The 18704-nt window shown below is 44.1% G+C and overlaps 2 protein-coding genes across 5 annotated transcripts in view; one reads left to right on the top strand and one right to left on the bottom strand.

Annotated features, from left to right (window-relative positions):
• LOC125716335 (tumor protein 63-like) overlaps positions 1–15124 on the top strand; it is a 25583-nt gene extending 10459 nt beyond the window's left edge. The window contains exons 3-12 of one of the 3 annotated variants that reach the window (XM_048988504.1): positions 6495–6681; positions 6996–7111; positions 7498–7607; positions 8127–8251; positions 8337–8419; positions 8593–8717; positions 11518–11702; positions 12328–12475; positions 13032–13125; positions 13244–15124. In XM_048988504.1, the coding sequence (XP_048844461.1) occupies positions 6495–6681; positions 6996–7111; positions 7498–7607; positions 8127–8251; positions 8337–8419; positions 8593–8717; positions 11518–11702; positions 12328–12475; positions 13032–13125; positions 13244–13552 (1482 nt within the window). In that variant the 3' untranslated portion in view covers positions 13553–15124. The remainder of the gene's footprint in view (positions 1–6494; positions 6682–6995; positions 7112–7497; positions 7608–8126; positions 8252–8336; positions 8420–8592; positions 8718–11517; positions 11703–12327; positions 12476–13031; positions 13126–13243) is intronic. The other 2 variants (XM_048988505.1, XM_048988506.1) reach the window with 2 other exon arrangements.
• p3h2 (prolyl 3-hydroxylase 2) overlaps positions 14817–18704 on the bottom strand; it is a 21700-nt gene continuing 17812 nt past the window's right edge. For both annotated transcript variants that reach the window (XM_048988502.1, XM_048988503.1), the window contains 5 exons: positions 17662–17812; positions 16974–17091; positions 16479–16554; positions 16155–16295; positions 14817–15740 (listed from right to left, as the gene is read on the bottom strand). In XM_048988502.1, coding sequence (XP_048844459.1) covers positions 15648–15740; positions 16155–16295; positions 16479–16554; positions 16974–17091; positions 17662–17812 — 579 coding nt within the window. In that variant the 3' untranslated portion in view covers positions 14817–15647. The remainder of the gene's footprint in view (positions 15741–16154; positions 16296–16478; positions 16555–16973; positions 17092–17661; positions 17813–18704) is intronic.

The following is an 18704-nucleotide window of genomic DNA, read 5'->3' as shown; positions in this document are numbered from 1 at the left end:
GATCAGCTAGACACCGGTGACAAATAGATCACTGCAGTGCAAATACTTTCATATGCAAATAACTGAGGGAATAAATCATTTTAACAAAGGAAAAGAGTTGAGTTTGCTTGTGGCAGCTGTTCAGAAGCATGGAGAAGCTCATCCGGGCCATACAAAGCCCCCTCCCACAGGCTGTCTGCAGGATTCAGGATTACATTCCTGAATCTGATATTTTAATCACAGACTACAAACCAATGACTGGGAAACAAACAAAAAAGAAATGTCTCTTGTGCCAAATGTCAATGCACACTGAAGATGAGGAAGTAACACCCCCCCCCCCCCTCCCATGACACAGGCAGCGTGGCCCTGTTTGCAGGACAGAGGAGTCGCTTGACCCCCCCGGTTCACCCAGTCACCATCAATAGCTTAGCCTGTGTCTGCCAGTCATATGTGAGGTCGGAACCTTCCGGCTGGCTGGTTCAGCGGCCTCTTGACCTCATGTTGACTCACTGTGTTCCCTTTGTGTTTTGGCTGTCCCGCTGGTTAGATCTGTGCCCCGTGGGTGATGAACACGCCCCGTCTATCCTTCTGACCCACGCTCTCTCTCTCTCTCTCTCTCTCTCTCTCTCTCTCCTCTCCCTTAAACTTACATCAAACCAAACGTCCTCTGGTTCAACTTTGAAAGTGTGCTGGTGCATTGCAGAAAATTAAGCATTATAGTAAATCCCTGTTTCTCTCTCGCTCTTAAGAATCGGTTAATTTTAATGATGAAATTAGGGTTTGTTAAAGTGGTATGATGCAGGTGTATTTGCTTCCTGCAGGGAGTTAAGTTTTTTTTTTTTTTTTTTGTCAGATTAAACAGGGTGAGGGTGAAGCTAAAGGCATGACAGAACTTGCAAGGTATGAATAGCACAGGACCAGAGGCGCTAAATGTGCTTGGTCAAAGACAAGCCTGTCAGGACACGCCTCCAGCAGAGCTTCTCTAGGAACAGCAAGGGAAACCGATGTTCTCTGCACACGCGCATGTATGCATGCGTGTGCGTGTGTGTTTGTGCACGCATGTCCGTATCTGTGAGTGTTACAGCAAGGCTTGTGTGTATATATGTATATATTTGGGGTAATGTGTGTTACTGCAGTGTTAGGCTCTGTACCCATTATCAGAAGGTCGTTGGTTCAAATCCCATGGTCTGCAGACTGATTTCCCCACTGGGCCCTTGAATCCTTAACTCCCAAAGGTGGCTGACCTTGCTTTCTCAACTCTCTGTTGCGTTGGATAAACGCGTTTGCTAAACTCGAGTGTAAATGTGTGCAGATGTGACATTTCTTCCTTGATGGGTGTTATCTGTGTGAGGTTCAGAGAGAGGCAGTCATCTGCGGTTGCTGGTTGCTGTTGATGCTTCCCTTAACATCCTCTGCTTTCTCACACCATCCCTAACAGCTGTGGCATCAGAATAGTGGTTTGTTCGTCTTCAGGGCCGACAGGAGTAAATGCAGATGGTTTATGATGAGATTGATCTGGAGAGACAATGATCATTACGAAATAGCCTATTCTCATTATAAGTTCCTCTCTTGTAACTATAATTTGTAGCATTTGTGGATTCTGATACTATGACTGATTTATGGGCAAATGGTAAGCAGGTCTCTCGGGAAGCGGAAATGTACATTACAGGCACTGTATTATGGATGGGAAGGATTTCTGTGTTTAGCTGTTTACTCTCATGCCCTCGTGTCTTGTTTTGTCAAGGAAAACACCATGTACTATAATGTACTATAATGTACTGTGAATGACGTCCTTCATCAGTGAAACAATAATCCTGCATCAACAGAGGTGACTCAGTGCTGATCCAAATGGCTGCTGTAAATTGGGAACTCTGAATGCGGAGTGTTGAGGACAAGGGAGCAGAGTTTGGGGGAGAGCTGAAATCGCAAAGGGGCGGCAATCGGGGGTCTAGGTTCCTTTTCACTGCCGGTGTCGCAGGTTGATGTGGGACACGTGTGCATAGCAGTGACCTAATGGCAGGTAAATACTCCGCTAATGAAAGCAGTAGGACCTCTGCAGACCATGCAGTGACCATAAGACAACAGCTGGATCTCTTCCAGAACACAGAGCTAAAAACAGAGTTTAACTAGGAGCACTTCTGTTTAAGTAACATAAACTCTTTACATATCCTTCAGGTCTAGCAGCCAAAGAGTTTACTGATTCAAAAATGAAATGTGTGAGGTTGACCAATGTTTCTGTTATATATTTTATTTGTATACTCAGGCTTATTCCCAAAAAAGTTTATATGTTAAGGGGAAATTGAGTAAGAAAGGAAGCTATTGGCTGCTCACCCACCCGTGAGCGATCATTGCAATGTGATTATGTCTGGAAACTTCCCAAGAGTTTCCAAATCTCTTGCGTCATCCTTTCAACCCCCGCTGCCTCCCCCCACCCCCCCCGCTCCCCATCCCCCGCTGATGGAGGGCTTTAGATGTGCGTGTGTGTACTCAGAGTCTATGTCTCCAGGGCTGGGATGGTGATCTGGCAGGAGTAACAGTGTGTGTTTGTGTGTGTGTCTGTGAGTGTGTGTGTTTACATTGATATGTTTGTTCGATTTGGCTTGCAAAGGTTGGGAGGGGTGGTGTGGGCGGGGGGGGGGGGGGGGGTAATTGGTAGCAAGCTTAAGCTGGAACATGGCCCAAAGACGCCTCCATGGTACAATTGCAATTACCCCCCTCCCCCCAGCAGAATTCTCTCCCCCCCCCCCCCCCCGACTGACCCAGTGGAATCTAACAGGTCATGTGGAGAGAACAGAGGCCTTGTCTGCACCCTCCCCATCCTATCTGATACACAATAATGCACCATGCACTGGGATGTAAATAATAGTACTTATCTCTGGTCTGGGGTCTGGTGCACGTAGCGCGACTTTGGGACCAGACTGCTACCACCCACGTCCGAGAAGCAAAAACACGGTGCACAGGTGGGGAGGGGATGTGGGCGGAGTCGAGGGACACGGAGGCTCACGACAGTGCCACCGGATCAAACCGGTTCTGTCTTCTTTCTACAAATTGCAAAAAAAAAAAAATTTGCTCATAAAAGTCCCTTTAAAATACCTGAATATTAAAGGGTATTAAATCGTAATGAATTAGCCTTTGGAGGGGTGTTTGTATACAGGCATTCTTTTTCTCCCGCTGGGTATCCCATCTTATGCGGCGCCCGTGGCTGTCGATAGCACGCTGTGTCTTTAAGAGTTAAAGGCAAGCCCTTAAGGCAGAAATACTGCCTTACTGAGCCTGTCCTGCAGCCTCAGATATTCCTGCCATCTGGTCACAGAGAGCGTTGAAGGTTGTTTAGCCCCCGAGGGTAAAGTAAAAGCAGTACGCTGGCTGTTTAACCAATCCACTTTTCTCAATTATCGTGATTCTGCTTTTCATGCCCCGCTCCCCCACCTCTGTCCTACCCTCGTTAATCTCCCCCCACGCCCCACCACAATTTTTTGATCACCAGTTTTTAGGCAAGACTGTTTAATCATATGTTGGCCTAGATTCCGTCAGCGGACAGTGCCGAGGGGCCAGCGAGCAGTCCGCTGTGTGTGTTGGCGATGGGTGTTCGGCTGGCTAATCTCGCCATCGCCCAGTCATGGTGGATGGGCGTTTGCATGCTCTTTGGTCTCATTCCTGTTACGATAAAGACGGATGTTGACACACTTTGCCTGATCGATGTGAAGTACACCGACTGCTTGTGGCTGACACATCACACCGGACTCTAACCAACGCTGGGCAAAATCTGCCCCCTGGGCAATAGTGGTTTTCTGGAATACGTACACACTCACACACACACACACACACACACACAAACACAGACCTGTACTTATATCTTTTTGGGGACCGTCCATTTATTTCTATATGGAATCCCAACATGACAACCTTAATCCCTACCCAGCCCTAATCTAAACCATAAGTGACTAAACAAAATACGAGACTTTTCGTTTTTTCATTGTATTCACAGATCTTTGTGGGGACCTGAAAAATGATCCCCACAACGTCAAAATAGCAGGTTTTTATGATATCGTGGGTGACATATGGTTCGCCATGATGTAATATAAACCTAATCAACATACACACACAGACAGACACACACACGCACACACATACATCCCCAGGCTTCTTTACCCACATGAGATGCATGTCAAACAGAGGTGCATCAAATCGCAAGATTAAAAAACTGTCCATTAGGCCACCATATTTTGCAATGAAACTTGTTGTGATAATGACAAGATTAATGTGGAAAGAGGGATGTTATCAAAACGGGAAATCTGAGCGTCTTCTTTTCCAAGCGTGCAATCATTCTGCAAGTTGTCAAACGAGTATAGTTCTACTTTGAAAGCATCCTACACTTCCTGGTAATAGACATTTTTTTGAACTTCATTTTTTTTCCAAAACCATTATAAAATAGCTTGTTTTCTCTATTGCCTTTGCTCCTGGTAAGTTCTATAATGAATAAAATCTTCTAGGAAAAGTACAGGTGTTCTGGTAAAGAATTTCGTAAAGGTTGTGCGGTGGGTGCGGCTGTGGGGTTGAAACATCCCTGCCAAGGTTGTGAAATGCTGTAACTCGGTTCAGGTACAAGTCAGGATTGGTCTGCTTTCCTGGAACACTTATCAAAAGTTATATCAAAAAATTTATAGAAATGGAATTTAATGTTCCCTTGTTCTTTAGAAAAAGAACTGCCTTTAGGCAACGAATGCTGTTTTATGTATTTGTTTTGAAGATGTTTTTCATTTTGCCTCTTAGCTTTTAATGAGCAAAATATTACTCTTAAAAGCACCACTTTTCAGGTCGCTCTCGATTAGGTTTGACTGTGCTGACCGTTCAAACATCCTCACTGCGACTGCTAGTTGGCCTTGGTGGACATTTGGCGGGATTGTGAAAGTGTAAATACTGGTGTTGATCAGTTGGGCCCAGACGATGATATCAGGTGTGGTACAGTAGTGTCCACGTGGCTTGCATGCTCTCACTATCGCTCGTGAGGGTCCTCCTCCAAGTGCTGATGCTCTGTGCTGCGAGGTGCTCTCCTTCAAGTCCTCTGATACCTGTCACCACACCCATGCCATGCAAAAAGACTTCATTAAAACAGCCAAAAGGATTATCTGCATGGTGCAGTGGCTCAGTGAGAATCAGCATTGCCTCACACCTTGCATGGGCAAAAGGGACCGCATTGTGTGAATCAGCCTGTCTGTAGCACTAAGGTGTGACGTCATAGGTCTGTGTCAGGATGATGCCCGCATCTGTCAGTCATGCAGCAGTGACCCAGGGAGCTTTGTCCATATCCTGTTAGTTTATGCACAACCCATGCAAGACTTCCAACCAACCAATCAGCCGTGATTCTGTCAGGTGTTATTTTCCGTCATTGTTAAAATAATTTTTTTGAGCTCTTACTCATCGTGTGTTTTTTTTTTTAGAGATAATTTGGATCATGTCACCTCTTCAGTAAAAGGACAAGATATTAGGGAGGGGGCGGGGGGGGGGGGGGATGGCGTCATGACAGCATTAAATGTACATTTCTTGTAAGTCCTGCCCAGTCTGATGAGACTAAACACCTTCCAACACAACAGCTTTCAAAGGTGACTCAGTTTTGAGCGGGCTATAATCACAGGCTGAGCCTTAACTCCTTCAGTTCCAGGTGGCACCTGGAATGCAGCGAACCCACCAATCGGTCCCAGGAGTAACACCTGTCTGTATCACATTTTTTTATTCTGGTGTGGCGCCAATTTTAAACCCTGTAGACAGTTTGTTTGGGAGTGGGGGCTTTTAAATGGTCTCCAGGTGACAGCACGTAGCTAGGTAGGGATCTGATGAGCGGGATCTGCCTCCATCTAACTCTGTCTTTACACATTCCTCAGCAGTGAGCCCAGCCCAGCCTCTGACTGACAAAAAAAAACAAATCTTTGGCTGGTAAACTTCCTGTTGTCATCTCCTTTCTGTGAAAGCGTTTCTTGGAACTTCTTTGACTTTGAGACATCCATGTCATCTACCTCCCTGCCAAATGGTCCCTTACCTCACTCCAAGTTCAGGAGCGTGGCCACGTTTGTTGTAGCAAAGTTGCGGAAAATTCCTCAGGCTTCTCCTCAGACAACCCCATAAATTAAGAAGCATATTTCCTGCTGTTGTAAGTTCCAAGAAGTCGTCCTCATTTCGCCAATGTATTATTATTTGTTATTTGCCCCAAGGCACCATGGGAATTTCCACTTTGTATCTGTGGGGCGGTAAGTAGCTTAGAGCAATGTTTCCCAACCAAGTCCTCGGGGACCCACAGCAGTCCACGTTTTTGCTCCCTCTCAGCTCCCTCCCAGGAAGCAAAGACATAGACTGTCTGTGGGTCCTTGAGGACTAGATTGGGAAACACTGGCCTAGAGTACTTATTGTCCAACAGCTTCATCCCAGTCCCAGGAATTGGGTGTTGGGCCTGAAGGTTCTACAGGTTTTGGAGGTCATACATGTCACTATAACCCTGCCCCCCCCCCCCCCCCCCACAGTACTCCACAGAGCTGAAGAAGCTGTACTGCCAGATCGCCAAGACCTGCCCCATCCAGATCAAAGTACTGACCGCTCCGCCCCAGGGCGCTATCATCCGCGCCATGCCGGTCTACAAAAAGGCAGAACATGTGACCGAGGTGGTGAAGCGCTGTCCCAACCACGAGCTGAGCCGCGAGTTTAACGATGGTGAGCCGGGCCACACCCCCCCACTCTTACCAATGAGGGCGGTCAGTTTATTCATTACTGTCACCAGGAGCGTTACTTGAGGTGTATGAAAAGGGGGGCTGATTTTAATGAACATGAAGGAGAACGCACTATATAAACTAATTAGTGTACATTTATTTGAGGGGGGGGGGGTTCTTAGGGGGATTAAATCCGACTAAACCAGTCAAAGCAATGCCCCCAACTACTACACAGAACTGACTTATATCCAGTAGATACATTTGTTTTATTATTCTGTGATTTGCAGTTAAATAGTGCTGTAATTATTGCTCTTCCAGGTCAAATGGCTCCCCCCAGTCACCTGATTCGAGTGGAGGGAAACAGCCATGCCCAGTACGTCGAGGACTCCATCACAGGCCGCCAGAGTGTCTGGGTCCCTTACGAGCCGCCCCAGGTAAGACCTGACACACCTGCAGGATGTCAGCGCCCTCCTTCGACCAACCCAGACACACACGCTCTGCCTCGGCCATCAACACCCAGCCTGTCATGCGGCCTGGCCCCGCCCAGTTTCCATTGCTGGAATTAGACCTGGGTTCAGCTTTTTTGACTGCAGACAAACTCCGAATCACTTGGCTGTTTTAATCATACTATTTGTGTTGACTACGGCCCAGGCCTTCATAGTCATTTTAAACAGCAAACCTAGAGCCTATGAGATCAGTCTCTGCGCCTTGAGTGACTGACTCTTCAGATGAGTCGTCCATCCCGTACTATAGCTTTGCTCTTAACTACCGCACCATCACATTAACCCTCCGTTGTCCATTCTGCTGCCTTTCCCCACAGGTGGGGACCGAGTTTACGACCATCCTATATAACTTCATGTGTAACTCCAGCTGCGTGGGCGGCATGAACCGGAGGCCCATCCTCATTATCGTTACCCTGGAGACCAGAGAGTAAGTAATACCCATCACCCAAGCAAACACACTGACACATGACATGTAATTCTGAGGTACACAGTAATACAGATGTTTGCAACAACTTGTTATCCTGCCTTCTTGGAGAGTGGAGAGCAGATGACAACCATCTCATACCTGTGACAGTAATGCTATAAATAAATGAAATGTATGTTTTAATTTTCATATTTTGTGTGTGTGTATATATATATATATATATATATATATATATATATAATATAATATTTTATAGGATATACATTTATTTATATTTAAATATATTTTAAGATATGCTAAATAATAATAAGCAATATATCTCAGTAATATTACGAAGTTTATTGACAGTGTAACACAGGTTAATATGCACAAAAAAAAATACAAGATTCATGGTACTATTGTGACTTTGTTTATCAGGCAGTAATATCAGAAGCTGAGCTAGACCTAATTCATCAGTCTTGTTCTACATACTCGGCACCACCTGCTGGCATCGGTGTCTAATGTTCGCACTGCTCCCCCTAGTGGACAGGTGCTGGGCCGCAGGTGCTTCGAGGCCCGGATCTGCGCCTGCCCTGGACGGGACCGCAAGGCGGACGAGGACAGTATCCGCAAGCAGCACGTGACGGACGGGACAAAGAGCGGCGAGGGTAAGAACCGTCAGGAGGCGGGTTGGGCTGGGGGGGATGTGGAGACCCTTGGTCCTTACTGAGCATGCTCACTGCTTGCCTTCAGCATACCACAAGGCCTCACACAACATCCAGTTGCCTTCCATTAAGAAACGAAGAGCCACAGATGAGGAGACATTCTGCCTGGCGGTGAGTCTGCAGCTACCGTCTCCCTCACCATTCTCCACGTACCCCGGGACTGTACAAATACACATTACCGTAATGTCACCAAGATCAACAACTAGTTCAAGATTGATATTTGGAACTTTGCATATCATTGATACCACCTTTTGGTTGTTTTCTGTCTCCCTCTCTCTTTTTAGATTAAAGGCCGTGAGATCTATGAATTTCTGGTGAAAATTAAGGAGTCCCTGGAGTTGATGCAGTTTGTGCCCCAACAGACTATTGAGGCATATAGGCAGCAGCAGCAGAATCTCATCCAGAAACAGTGAGTATTCAGCATATTTTTGAAGGCAATCTGCCAAGAGTCAGCCATGTCACATGGTAATATTCTGGGCAGTCTGATTGGTTACCTCTTGAAGACAATCTGCCAAGAGTCAGCCATGTCACATGGTAATATTCTGGGCAGTCTGATTGGTTACCTCTTGAAGACAATCTGCCAAGAGTCAGCCATGTCACATGGTAATATTCTGGGCAGTCTGATTGGTTACCTCTTGAAGACGATCTGCCAAGAGTCAGCCATGTCACATGGTAATATTCTGGCCTGTCTGATTGGTTGCCTCTGATTGGGATTTTAGTTGACTGGTCTCTGTCTGGGAAAAGTGAACATACTTTTTTGACCACCTTGATACCTCACAGTAGCCTGAAGGTTGACAGCTGTAGCCGTGAAACATATAATGCCTCTCAATTCAGCGCTATCTAACCTGCATGACCTGAAGTTCAGAGAACTCACCTTAGCAGGGATGTATGTTACAAAGGATTGGTTTGGAGATGAGCCATGTCAGGATGAAAGCCCCATGTTTTTGACCTTGTATAAACAATAGTTTCAGAGGAGAAGTTAATCATAACAGAAAAGATGTCTGGCCTGGCGTGCAGATTTCATTTTCATTTTTCCCCAATTTTGCTCCCTGTTGACCTTTCAGTTATGTGTTGATCTGAAACGGCATGGCAGACCGCACAGACTCACAGCTTTATGGAGCAAAAACAACAAGTTATACAATGTTTACCAAGCCCATGTCACTCATACAAGCTGCGTCTAACTCTCACTTCGTTGCCCAAGGAGGTAAAGTAGGGAGGTTCTTAAGAAGAGAACAGAACCTTTAAATGACATCGTTGTGGTCTGACAATTATTGCTCACGGTCATTCTTTCACACAGACACACACAAAAAGATTGCAGACATCTGCTGACATGAATTCAACATTTTCCAAGATCTCCACTCCAGTTTTTCCTTTTCTAACTTATTTCCCCCGTAAAACTCCTCTGTTTTAGTCAACTGTGGAGATGCCTTGATCTTGGCTCAGTATCTCCCTGACTGCAACACTCAGTCCAAGGTGTTACATGGCTTGTAGAAATGACTGGGTGAGAATTTATGAGTACCTAAGCTCTTAGAGCGATCTCACACTCGCGGTTTGAGTAGCGAGCCAAATGGGCAGCGTAGGTTTGGGAGCGAGAGTGTCTTTGTGCTTTGTCAGATTTCTCGCTGGTTCGACACCTGTTTCTACAGTCCGATTCTTTAATTAAAATCTCCGCTCCCCAGTCCATTGTGCCAGAGCGGGGTGTAGTATCAGCGTCTACTTGCACCCCCTTCCGTCTTCATAATTTATTGCTTAAACCTTAAAAGGAATCCGCTCGATCTTTGCAGCGAACCCTGTTGACTCGTGCCAGCTGGTAAACATGTTCCGACAAACTGAAAGCAGCTCTTTTGTGAGAAAACTCATTGGTATCTTCGTGTTGGCCAGTTAAAAAATTACGAAAAAGACGTTCCCTTAAAATACAGATTTTTAAATCAAGGTCAGATTTAGATAGTACAGAGGCTCAATTTTTGTGAAATACTGACATCCTCTGGTGATTGACGGCATTGCGCGTTAACTTTCTAATAAGACGGTAACACCGATTTAATCGATGAAAGATCGTATCTTGTTAATGAACGATATTATTATGCATCAAATATATACGTATATGCAGCAAAGCATGCAGAAAGATGCTTAGGGAACAACATTTGTCTGATTGTGTTTGATTCTCGTTACACCGGTTTTCTAAACTGAAAGAGAAATCCTTTAAGGTAAACAGAGTAAATATATACTGTACCTGATACCCGCGGTAGGTGTGACACTGAAGCAAATGATCGAATGAATGAGTCGATTGACTTCTAGGTTGCGGTCAGATGACCTATTTTTCGCTTGAATTTTTGAGAAACTTATGGTTAGCTTTTCACGCAGTTTACGACTGCGTTTGTACATACACCAGGGCATATCAGGAGTTTCAGTATGTCCAGTAAATTTGAACAATTCATTTTAGGCTTACGTATAACTATATATGTATGTAGTCTGGCACATCCAAAAACCTGCTGTGTTCGTCTACGCAAAAAGACACGTTTCTTTCTCTGCCAGTAAGCCAAGTGCAGTGAAACACACTCCCCAAAACCTCAGAAATCAAATGTATGATAGGATGGTAAGAACTTACGTCCTTATGTTCTAACACTGGGAGAAAAAAAAATCAAGTGAGACTTGTCAATTTTAATCTCACTAATAGTACCGATAATAATGATACTGCATAACAATTTTGATGAGATTTGAAAAACGGTGCAAAGCTTTTGCTTTTATTACAGCATAACCATTAGTCTGACCCCTTGAAAATTTATGGGATTGGAGTCAATGAGTTAAGCTCATAATTCACTAGAGAAATCACAAATCCAGCAAACGGCTTCATTTATTTTATCAGGCCTGTGCTCCTTGGCTAATGAGCTCACTTTACTTATAGCGTGAGGTCTTATACTTTTTGGTTGTTAATTTGTACATTTCTGGTCATCTGCTACATCATTATTCGGCTCCTTATCCTTTATGTTGTTGTTGTTATTATAATTAGCATTGTTGTCATTCTTGTCATTGTCATAACACTGTAACTCTGCACTGTAATAATAGTAATAGTAAAAATAATAATAATTTGTAGCAACTTCATAGAGATGCCACATGCGGGAAGTTGCCTTCCCACTGGGGCTGTATGACGCCAATGGGCTTGGTTTGCCTGTTCGTGTAATCAGTTCATCCGCTGCCCTCTGTCTACCGAGGGAAGTAACCGGCACCTCCATCCCTCCCATCTGGTCCAGGAACTCCATGCCCCCCCAGCCGACGTTCCCATCCAACTCCCCCCCCCATGGCAAGGTGAACAAGCTCCCCTCCGTCAGTCAGCTCATCAATCACCAGCCGCGGGGCTCCCTCACGCCATCAAGCATGCCTGGGGGGCTCACCGACAGTAAGTATCCAATTCTGACCCCCCCCCCACCACCCATTTGCCCCTTCCTGAGAGCCCCTTCCACGGCTTCTCGACCCAAACCAATGGGATGCAGCGTGTGCAGGGTTATGCTCCAAAGAAATGCTCTCATTGGACACAAATCAGTTGATGTCACTACAGGAAATGCAGTACTATTTGTCTTTCACAAATGACTCACTTTTCACATTTCAATAAAGACGGACATTCTTTGTACTGAGTAATGAATTCCGTAATGGACAATAGCTGAGTGTCCCACAGTGAGGTGACTGGGACTGGGGGCTGTACTCACTCACCCTGCTGTAACAGTCATTCTCACAATCTCACTCTGAGATGAGCAGGCCATTAGGTAACACATATATAGTCTGACACATTAGCTAACACATGCGTTGAGTGTCAGGCTTCACCTGCCAGAACTTAACACTGAAAGAAGTTCACTAAACAGTGTATTTTCTTATTTTGAGGCCCTTTGCACTCTTGCACTGGTGTTTCTGACCAGCTGGTCCTCGAGGTTCCTTTGCTTGTTTTGTCATGAGCCTTGGTTTGCTGTATGGAAGAGGGACGTCCCACTCGTTCTGATCATGGCCTTGGTTTCTTTTCCTGTCTGCAGTATCCCCCATCATGGGCACACATCTCCCCATGGGCCCAGACATGAGTGCCCTGAGCCCCACCCACGTCATGCAGCCTCAGCTGCCAATGGTGACCGCCTCCCACTGCACGCCACCCCCACCATATCCCATCGACACCAGCATCTCCAGGTAACGGACCCTGTCCTCTTGTGCCATCACCTGATTACTGCTCAGATTTCCTGTGAGCCGATATTCACCCACTAATTGGATTTGCTTCTAACATATCATTCAGCTCATCATATTTCATATATCACCTGCCTTCCTCATTTATGAAAAATGCGTCTGTCACTTTCCAGACAGTGGCTGTTTTATTTTAAAAACGAACGTAAATCTATATTTTCTACCGGAACAATCTGTGTTAAACTTACAATACAGCAGAGAATCGCAAAGCTCTCAAAGCTGACTATTTTCGGTAAATTCCTGACTTAAGTAATTAATTCACTTAATTTACAGCAATAAGCCTTGAACCTTTTGTTCATAAGTACTAATCCCTTTATCATCTGCTGTGTGATTTGATAAAGATCAAAGTCAGCAACTGCTTTAGGGTATTTCAGTTGTACTATGTTATAATTAAAAATTTTAAATTAATAGTTATTACTTTGTTGCATGGTCTATTCTTTAATCAGAAGTGTGATTGAGATAAACAAAGGTGGTTGATTGTGGGTTATTTTTGTGACGCCTGCAGCTTCCTGGTGAGGCTGGGCTGTTCCTCCTGCCTGGAATATTTCACGGCACAGGGCCTGACTAACATCTATCAGATCGAGAACTACGCCATGGAGGTGAGGCCCTGCCCATCTCACGGCCAACACTGGCAGGACAGAGATGTGATGGCCGCCGTCCAGCGCGGGGAACAGCGCGTAGCCGAAGCCTAATGTGCTGTGTGCTGTGTGTGCGTAGGATCTCTCTCGGCTGAAAATCCCCGCCGAGTTCCAGCACGTCATCTGGAAGGGCATCCTGGACCATCGGCAGGCATCTGAATTCCCGTCCCCACTGCAAATCCTGCGGCCGGTCTCCTCCTCCTCGGCCCCATCGTCCGCGGCGGTGGGCGTGGCCTCTGGAGAGGCTCGGGGCGAGCGTGTCATCGACGCAGTGCGCTTCACGCTGAGGCACACCATCTCCATCCCGCCGCGCGACGACTGGAGCGACTTCCCCTTTGACACGGACACCCGCCGCAGCAAGCAACGCATCAAAGAGGAGGGCGAGTGAGAGCCCCTCCCCTCACCCCTCATGTGATCATTTCACCCCCCCCACCCCGCCCCCCCAAAAAAAAAAAAAAATCTTTAAAAAGCTTCACTCTTCTCATTTCCAATTTACAGAAAAAAATATCACTGGAGAGATGCACTTAGCTGCCTTTGAAATGCCTTATTTTGTTGACAAACTATACAGTTAAACAGATAAAAGGTGCTTCAAAGTAACATGTCTGGTTACATCTGTCCTGAGCACTTAAGAAAGGCTGGACTTCCTGTGTCAGTTATCCTGTGCATCACTGTTCAGTGACTGAACAAACTTTCTGTTGTTGGGACTGTGAGGCTTAGTAGTTTTTTTTTTCCATTTCGTAGAGACTCAACATGTATTCTAGGGCTGCTGTCAGCCGGTTGCGATTGTATGGATTTTCAATGTATGTCTGTAATGTAACGGAACATTCCCAGTGTTATGCTGCCTTGTGTGTCCGAGTTGTTCTAAATGTACAAAGTCAGCATTGATCTGGCATTTTCTCCTGTTAAACACAATGGGGATTTTAAAGCATCGCAGCAATTGTGTCATTCTGTCACCAGAAAGATCATTTCCGAAAAAGGTTTCAGTGTTTCAGTGGGTTTCAAGGGCTGCCTTCTTGATCGCATGACGACCCAGTGCATCCCAGTGCTGGTGCAGCTTGGGGGTGATGGAACTCACATACTTTCCCATGATGTACTGGGTTCTGAGGCCCAAGTAGACATGCCAGTTTCAATCCACCCATCCAATTCTAGACCTTTAATAGCTATTGGTCCTTCAAAAAACGTTTATGAGTGTTTTCTGTGAGGCGCATTCCCTTGAATAATGTAGCACAAGACCCACTAAATGATACAATTACTTCAAACATGGCCAACGAAATGAAATCAGCTGAGGCAGAACTGCACACAAAATGGTCTACAGGACCAAGACCACAAAAACAAACGCTGTATATATTTAAAGTTTCCTACGGCATCTTTTGCCCTCTGGCTGATTATATTACACAAAGATAACTGTATATTAGTTTTTGTATAAGACGTTCTAAATGGAAAAGGGTTTACAATATTATTTTAATAAAAACATTTCATTTTTTTTTAAGTCTTGATATTCTTGGTGTTTGAAGCCAAACAGTGTTCAATATGTTTTACGTTAGAAATGTTTCAAAACGTTCTGAGAAAACAAAGCGTACTTGTTATTATACGTTGGTACTTTGGTGTTTGCCTTCCTTCATCAACTGATGTAAGAAAACGCTTTCACACTGTTCTTCAGTGATATGCCATTTTATTTTTCACAATATCATGTCCTGAATTTCAAATAAAAACCATTTTAAAACTCTGCCAAACCTATTAAATTATTACGTTATTAAAATGATAAAAAAAAAAAAATGATCACATACAGTCCAAACAAAGCATCTAAATAAAAATGGTGCAAAATAGGGAAAACGAAATATCCCAGTAATCAGATATAATTTTGGTTTCTTTTTATAATTTTGTATCATGTCCTGTATATACAAGTAATGGCTGTATAAACATTTTTTTTTAATATACAAAAATAAAAATTTCTCTACCACTTTCTCTACTCTATGTTTCATTCCCTGTTCTAGGACTCTATAGGATTTCTGCGCTAATTAATATATACTAATTCAGATACTAATTATACACGGGGCGAATAAAATAGTGTAAACACCAAACCATTTATTAATATCGACGACATGGACAGGGCCACGTTATGTCTTCAAAACAGCTTTATTTTTTCTTGAAATGCTCTTTAAAGGTCATGAACTGTTCATGGTGAGATGACGGCAGATGTGAAGAAACCCAAGAAAAGCCTTTGATTCTTCGAGGGATGAAGGAGATGTTCCAGAAATGTTCTGTGGTGTTTATATCTGGTGACTGGTGAGGCACAGAAGGCGTGTGACCTCGCCCTAGCGTGCGGGACCGCACGCCTCAATGTGTTTAGCAGCATGTATGTGGCATTAATGTCATGGAATATGACAGCAGTACACGCACCATACAGTGTACTCAGTCCTGTAAAATACCCTCACATTCATTAAACGTCATTAAGCGAGACATTCAAAAATAAATTATATCCACTACAGCTCTACTCTGCTGTTTAAATTTACCTCCGATGCTGATTGATCTTCATTAACTAACAACTGGATCCTTTCCCCAGCCTTTAACATACCCTACAAAAAAACAATCCAATACAAGACATATCAAACAAGTGAGAAAATTCAAAGTATCAGATAAACCAGTGTTTCCCAACCCGGTCCTTGGGAACCCCCAGACAGTCCACAGTTTTTGCTCCCTCCCAGCCTCCCGGGGAGCAAAAGTGTGAATTGTCTGGTAGGGAGCTGGAAGGGAGCAAAAACGTGGACCGTCTGCAGTTCCCCATCTACCAGACCGATATTACAGATATTAGTGATACTGTAGAGGTTTCCTGTAAGCGTAAAATTCTTAGCAACCACATATTTTTTCGCAACACTGTAAATGCTCACAACATTGTAAAATGCTAAGCCATTTTAGAACATTTAAGAGAGCACTGTAACAGCATCTCGCCATAATAATGATCATTCTGAATTCCAGTACATATGACTCACCTGCTCCCTGTGAAGCGGATCCAGAGTAAACCACATGCCCACAGCACACCTCTGCCCCTTCGTCACTGCGTGCACTCCGTGTGGGTTCTCCGCCCCAGACGAGAACCCCAGCATGCGGCCGCAATTAGGCTTGACAGTAGCCTGTGTACCAGTGGCACATGACTATAACTGGCAGCTCAAACATCCTTCATAAAGGTACAGTACAGGGAAACAGTGTGCAGTAAATTTGAAGGATTCAAAGGCAGCAGTTACAAATGTTCACTATTTTGACAATTTTAGTGTACGGCAGGTCACATGACAGATCCACAGTCTTTAATCACTTACCGTAATACTTTCACCGTCCATTTCTGTAAATATGAACTCGCCGCCTTCAAAGTCTCCGTTTAGATACAGCAATGCACTGAAAAGGTAAGACATCCTTACAGGTAATAGTTCTCGAAGCAGCAACAATTTAGCCTCACGCACGAGAACTGCTGTTGTACTGCTGCGACAAAACCGCAGACACTGATCGTTTATATATGTAGCTACTTAGACTTGTGTAGTATTTGTAAACGATTCTAGTTCTGAAAACAGCCATCCAACTAACACTCATAACTTGGGGGAGACATGCAAACTCCACACACACACACACACACACACACACACACACACACAGCTGGAAACAAACCCACAGCCCTGCAGGCATGAGAATATGCCAGCCATTCTTAAACAGATGAGCTCTAAGGTTTTTCTAACTGGGACGAATCCCAAGGGGCTTGTAGTTACCGGCAAAGATTTAAATGTAGCAGCATAAGAACTTAAGAGATGCTGATACTGTACCTGTAGTCTCGGAAGGTGTAAGCGGGTGGCACCTTCAGACACATATTGGCTTTGGAATCCAGGATGCAGTTGTCCACATGGACTGCATGGCTCATATCTTCTCGGCGGTGCTGGTGGTCTGTGATTTAAGGTGGACCCAGATAAGTCACCAGTACATCACTGAAGCCAAATGTGAGAGACGGTAATGTGTCTGGCAACCTAACATGTGTTTGACATGTATTTGCTGCTTAGATACTTATAAAGATGTTATACTGGCTTGCTAGTATTTGGTGGTGAAATAGTTAAATGTCACTTTTAATTTAATTAGTTATTAACAGGGCTGTATGTAACTGGTATGCAAGTACGCATTCACCATATGAAGTGATTAACCTGGCATTTTCTTGTCATGGCAGTGCAAATGCGTACTTATTTTATGTGCATTCACGCCGTTATGACGAGAAATCACTGTGCATTTTCGCCTTCATAGCACAAAAGAAGTACAAATTAGCCACATAAAGGTTAAAATGTACGAGAATTTCTAAGATAAATACGCATTTGCACTGCTACGACAAGAAATTACGCTGCTTATCCCTGTATACGGTGAATGCGTACTTGTGTACCAGGTTCGTGCACTCCTGGTTATTAAATCACTCCATCATAAGGAAGAAAACTGTCCCAGTGCCCTCGGGGGAGGTGGGCAAAAGGTTACCTGAAAGGGCGGTCCTACACACCAGGTGGGTGTATGAGAAGTGCAGTGTGGAGTTGAGCATGAAGTACGACTCTACAATCCGCCTGACTTTCTCGCTCACGTCGTAAAAGAGGCGGACATTTCTCCACCGGATCCTCCCCTCATCAGCAAACTGAAATAAGAATTATTTAACAATCAAATCAGTTATACTGTGTAATGGGATTCCCTCCCATTTTGTCCTAAATCAAGCATTTTCCAGTTTGTCTCCCTCAAATACGTCCGTCTGCCTTCATTACGCTTTACACGGGGAGATGAGCCAAACTTGGCAAAGAGCTAATTCAATTCCATTAGTGGCCATGTGGTGTCCTACTGCTAGCGGTTATTGCAGTAGAACATTAAGAAGGAAAGAAGCCAGCAATCTGACCTGCCTGGAGGACGACGAGCTAACTTTATTTCCCAGAGGCACCGAGGAGATTGAACCTGAATCCCTACAGTTACAGTGCTCACAGAAAGCTTTGGGATGCTTCCTTAATTCTGTAAAAATGTTGGAAATGTATTGGTTTCATAACAAAAGTCCATTGACAATCAATGTCTAACATCACTGCACAAATCTTTTGCCCAAACATTTCCACTTTATTAAGTGTCATTTTTTGACAGATTCATTCAGTTGTTTTTGTCTTTCTGTTATTTATTGCAATCGTAGTCACTGCCTTCGAAATGGACACTAAACACAAATGTTTTGTGTTATCGCAGAGGTGTTACTGATTAAAAAAACACCTAGTGAGGCTGCTTGTCCATGAATTTTTAAATTCCATATTAATTTTTCATTTAAAACCGATTGTTTCTAAAGTGATTATATATATATATATATATATATACATATATATATATATATATATACATATATATATATATATATATATATATATATATATATATATATATATACATATATATGTATGTGTGTGTGTGTGTGTGTTGTAAACCAATGAATAAAGTAATGATTTTCTATAAACCAGTACATTTACAATATTTTTAGTGACTTAAGCAAGATTTTCTGTGAG

The sequence above is a fragment of the Brienomyrus brachyistius genome, chromosome 21 (genome assembly GCF_023856365.1).
Source record: "Brienomyrus brachyistius isolate T26 chromosome 21, BBRACH_0.4, whole genome shotgun sequence".
Lineage (NCBI taxonomy): Eukaryota > Metazoa > Chordata > Actinopteri > Osteoglossiformes > Mormyridae > Brienomyrus > Brienomyrus brachyistius.
This window is presented reverse-complemented; position numbering and strand designations above follow the sequence as displayed.